Source organism: Hesperophylax consimilis, chromosome 17 (genome assembly GCF_061612785.1).
Source record: "Hesperophylax consimilis isolate HC1 chromosome 17, BYU_Hcon_1.0, whole genome shotgun sequence".
Taxonomy (NCBI): domain Eukaryota; kingdom Metazoa; phylum Arthropoda; class Insecta; order Trichoptera; family Limnephilidae; genus Hesperophylax; species Hesperophylax consimilis.
This window is the reverse complement of record NC_142852.1, coordinates 24,610,529-24,615,850: the sequence shown is the minus strand read 5'-3', so window position 1 is coordinate 24,615,850 and position 5,322 is coordinate 24,610,529. Positions and strand designations below refer to the sequence as shown.

General features: G+C 33.4%; 1 protein-coding gene across 1 annotated transcript; it reads right to left on the bottom strand.

The window, feature by feature from the left end:
* Nucleotides 1-2,674: 2,674 nt before the first annotated feature.
* On the bottom strand, nucleotides 2,675-3,418 carry LOC149416316 (uncharacterized). Its single transcript, XM_089641946.1, has 2 exons — nucleotides 3,247-3,418; nucleotides 2,675-2,881 (listed from the first exon to the last, which is right to left on the bottom strand). The coding sequence occupies exons 1-2, from the start codon at nucleotides 3,400-3,402 to the stop codon at nucleotides 2,675-2,677; spliced, it is 363 nt and encodes a 120-aa protein (XP_089498072.1). The 5' UTR covers nucleotides 3,403-3,418.
* Between the last annotated feature and the right edge of the window lie 1,904 nt (nucleotides 3,419-5,322).

Genomic DNA, 5,322 nt, shown 5'->3' with positions numbered 1-5,322 from the left:
CAATAAATTATAACCGAAAATGGGTTCGTAAGTAGGAGATTTTGAACTTTAAAGCAGTTTTCATAGGCCTTATACATTATTTTTTTCTGGGCTTATAAAAAGACTAAAAAATACTCAATTATTCCAAAGGCCAAGTTGTATTCTACTAGCAGTATTTAATTAAAGCATCTGAAACATTTCTAAGCAACCAATATTTCAAACCAAAAACACATGATTTTGCATTACTACGTATGGCATCGCCTTAAATCATTTTAGGAATACTACCATACATATAAACTTTAAAATTATGAACATTTCGTCCCTCTAGTTCGTTTTTGTCCAACAGACCATATTTGGTGAAATTGAGTTAAGTATGCAGTTCTTCTCAGAAATCATTTATTTATATGATACAAGTGAAGTGTGTTTTCAAGACGCTCTTTGTCTTAAGACCACCAAAATTAAACAACATTCCGGCGTGTTTATCCAACACTTTGTCCAACATCCAAATGAAAAACGTGTTTTCTGCGTAATTTTAATCATTTGATTAAAAATAATAATTTCTATCACTTTAAATCATTTAAGCAAGTTTAGAATTGAGCTGATTTCAATGTTTATGCGTTTTACGTAAAAAAACTTTGACACGCTATTTCTCCCGATTAACGTTTTGGTCTGTTGGATAAAAACGAACTAGAGCGACGATATGTGTTCAGAATAACAGATTTCTAAACGCTAATTTTTTTTTTTGTATAATAATATACCACACAACTAAATTAGTTTGAGGTAAATTGTTTTATAAGTTTATTCTTAAATTTTCATCATTTCTTTCAGCTTGTATTTCTTTAGGGAGTTTGTTAGTTTTTTATTTTTTATTTTATTTAACCGATTGCGGTATCTTTTTTACTTTACTTTATATTGATAAAGTAAAGTAAAAAAGATACAATATTAAGTAACATAAAGATATAAAGTGATGTAGTTTGTTCTCAGTCCTTTTCACTAGGTATTCCTGTTACGAGGCGGACTGTCGGTTGTTGTATGTGTGTTGATCATGATTTCCTCACATCTTCTAATTTGTTGGTTCCCACAAAATATAAAATAAATTAAGCAAAAAGTATTTTTGTTTGTTGTCTGTAGGTTGCGTTGGGGTTACTTCATAAATTTAATGATTTCCTCATCTTCATGTTTAGTTAGCCATAATTTGATGTATTTTTTAAACTTTTCTATATCCATGGTGTTTTTAATTTCAATAGGAAGGGCATTATATAATTTTATAGCATGGAAATAGTGGTTTTTCTGGCCAAAAGATGTATTTAATTTTGGAATGTTTAGTAGATTTGAGGGTCTTGTCCTTGTAGTGTGGTTGTGTTGTTCAGCAAGGTTGTTAAATCATTTAATTAAATAGCTAAGTATGTGTAGGGGTGTTTTGCCGTTGTTGTATTGAGTTTAGGGATTATCATTTGTTCCGTGGTTCACGGTCTAGTGCTCAATGATTCTATTATTAGTTTCTTTTTGTTGATTTGAAGTTATGCCTTTTTTGTAGATTCTGGTTAATTTTAAAAATTTAAATTCTTGTAATAATTCACGAATCTAATCGTTTTCTGATGATCTCAATTTACTAACTCCTTAATAATAATTTGTTCAGTTTTTTCACAAACAAATCTGTAGTCAATTTATTTGCTTTTCGGAACGGCTCATATGGTATTATAGAAATCGTTGCGTCTTCCTTATGATCATAATTAAAAATATGAGCTAAACGGAGTTTAGTTAAAAGAAAAAATATCAAACTGTTCATTTAAATCCAGAAGTAAACCACAGAATTATTAAAATGTATACCTCTATGAAACCAAAGGTTCCGACCGCAATTTGAGAAAAAATTTTGAAACTTTGTGAATTTTTTTATTTATATTTTTATATGAAACGACAAAAAAGTAAGATTGCAAAAATATTAATAATACATTTGTCTAATAAAATATATATATTTTTTTATCAATAATTTTAGTTGAGTGTTAAGATGAAAAAACGTGGGTGAGAAATTAGTTTGATTTCAAATTTTTAATAATTAATAAACTATATGTTTGTTTCTACTTTTATGTCCAACAGATGGCGCTTTTTTTGTACATATTTTTACCTTTTCGCAGGTGACATCTATATAATATAGGTATTTAAAAACATACACGTATTACAATGCAACGTTGTGTCAAAATTTGAAAGCAATCGGTGAAGAATTTTCGGAGATTTAAGATTTTAAACAAAAGAATGTTTAAGTTTTTATTTTATCTTTAAGAAATGTAACGGTCAATATGCCATAGTCCTGAAAGATTAAAATATTAATTGACTGAGCATAGCGAAGTCCTGTTTTAACTCAACAGTTTTGCATTCCGTATATATCTATAAATTTATTTGTAAGTTCCGTTTCCATTTCAAGATGGTGGCCGTTTTAGTAGTAACATTTTAAGTTTACAAATTCGAAATGGGTTATGTTTATTTGAACTTTTTTGTTCCATTTTTTCAATATTGTGGTACCTACCTACCTGAAAAGAGTTTGAAAAAAGAACCGTCATTGATATAGTGATATTTCTTTGGAAAAACTGTACATGTAATTATTTCTTATTTTAAATAAAATTTTTGCATAAAATATATTGTTCATAATGAAGTAAAAATCTTAGGATTTCAGTAAAAATTAGTCAAACTTGGATTCTTACGTGAACAGCTTTTGGCAGATATGGCACGGGAAGGTGGTGCCCTTGTGCCAATCGAGATGGTCGCGCAGGTCGAGCGTCTTGCGGAAGCGCGCGCCGCACTCGCCGCACGACAGCCGCGTGGCGTGGTTGCGGCTGTGGTAGTAGAGTGGCTTCGCTTCAGAGAAGCTTTGCGTGCAGACAGCGCAGACAAGTTCGCCGCGTGACTTCATAAACAAAATAAAAAAATATATTCTCATATCAATGTGTTACGAGATAATTTGTGACAGTTATAAATGTGATATGTGGCAATGTCACATGTGGTGATGTCAAAAACCTGACAACGATGTCAAACGTGAAAATGGCAAATGCAACAAATGTGTCGATGTAAAATGTGAAAATGTCAAATGCGACGATGTCAAGTGTGACAATGTCAAATGAGACAATGTCAAATGTGACGATGTCAAGTGTGACAATGTCAAATGTGACAATGTCAAATGTGACAATGTCCAATGTGACAATGTCAAATATGACAATTTCAAATGAAACAATGTCAAATGTGAAAGATAACACCAAAAAGGTTATTTATTACCTCGCAATGCTTCTTCATATGGTCATCTAGAAGATATTGGTGGTTGAAAAACACAACGCAGTGCTCGCATTTAAAGGGGGAGGCGATATAATCCTTGTCCAGTCTTCTATCTTCTTTTTCTTTGATCTGCTCCTCAAGAGTAAGGGTGATGGCCATGTTTTTTGCTTTCTGACTGCTTGAACTGGATTTATTCTTCTTAGGACTGGATGAGGATTACTTTTCAGTTTGTACGACTGCTGAAAATTTGAACTGATTACACATAAAAAACCGGAACGAACCACGGGAACTTTTTCCGACTTGTGGAAAAACGCCCATATGGTAACAGTACTCTAATCATGTGACCAATCTTAAAAAATATACACCAATCTGTATAATTTATTTATTTTAAAACGAATTTATTATACAAACAATTACATTAATCGAATAGTCCAATTTAAAACATGCTCCTCTTCCCTACATCCAATTGTAACCCCAATTTCGATCATACTTCCCCCTCCCCACCATAGTTGATGTTCTTTCTCCTCTATGTATCTAATTATTTTAACAAACCCTGGGGAAGTTTCTGAGGGAACTGGCAGAGGCACTGGATATGACTGTAACATATATATATATATAAATATCTTAACAAACAATATCTAACATATATATATATATATAATGACCTCTTCCCGTAGTATGTTGATCCAGTAAGAAGTTGTTAGACTATGTTGATCCACCTTTAACACCATATAACTTAGCTATTGTGGAATACATCTGAATGAATTGACAACAGTGGTACAATAATTATCAATGTTGCCAGTTTGCCAGAAAAACCATTTGATATACTGTTAATAAAATTTTCAAAATTTGTATGGAAATCGGATGCATCATTTATGTTGATCTACCTAAATTGGCATACTTATGTTGATCTCATATATATTGATCTATTCCCGTAGTATGTTGATCCAGGTAAGAAGTTATTAGACAAAGTTGATCTGTGTCCCTATATATGGTTTTACTAAATGAACCAATCAAGAGCAATCGGTGGACTGTTCATCACAAGGTTTTATCTGATTCCGTAATCTTTTGTGATATTGAACTCAAAGTATTAGTCTCTAGAGTCGAATATCGCATGAAATGACTGTGAGATGGTACCGTTTCAAATCAAAATGACGTGTTCATTCGACTGTTTGTTGCTTGAATTGTTTATAAGAAATGTATGCGTATTTAGATTGAAACGAAACTTTCGCAAAAATCAAATCCATTAAAAAAATACCTACTGCGTGGCGGGCCGGATCGAAAAAGACTGGTTGAGGGATACCTTTTGACCATCAAAATCCAAAATGGCGGCAAAAGGCATAATGTTATATGGGAAATATTGAACTTGCATCTATTACCATCTCTCCTGATTACGCTTCGTGACTTAGTAGGGGTGGCCAGGTTCTTGGTTATAATGGGTAATTAATGGATGATTGGACGAAGTTGGAGCTAAGAAAAAACTGTCCAAAGAAGCGAAGCTAGCAGTCCACAATGGAGTGCTGGTACCTACCCTAATATATGGAAGTGAGGCATGGAACTGGCAGAAGAAGGCTGAAAGTAGACTGAATACTGTAGAAATGAGATCCCTGAGGCATATGTACGGTAAAATCATGTATGACGAAATGTGCGTATGCTATGTCCATTCTACAGATATTTTATTAGAGCCTGTTAAAAGGAGCTAGCAGCATTGATCCCCGGTGCACCGTGCACGTGCTTGATACTCGACAACTCGACGGACACGAGCGGAATACACGTTCACAGTTAAGTTGATGTTATCTATACATATATGAACGGGTCGTTTCTCCGACTCGTTTTATCGTAAGTCGGGTCGCATGTGGAACGAGCTATCGGCATCTGTTTTTCTTCCTCAATATAATCCAGGCCTCTTTAAGACCCGCATTTATAAATTCATTCCTTCAGCCCCTACCTTAACCCGCCTCATAACGCTATATAACGTATTTAAAGTGTAAAGATAGGGGCGCTTATGTGAGAGGTGTCACATAAAAAAATTATAAATATTTTGGATAAAATTGTCTGACACCCCACCAAGCGTATTTC

Coding starts and splice junctions, on each gene's coding strand:
- LOC149416316 (XM_089641946.1), bottom strand. CDS start 3,402: ATGGCCATCACCCTTACTCTTGAGGAGCAGATCAAAGAAAAAGAAGAT. Junction 2,882..3,246: donor ATATGAAGAAGCATTGCGAG/GTAATAAATAAC, acceptor TTGTTTATGAAG/TCACGCGGCGAACTTGTCTG.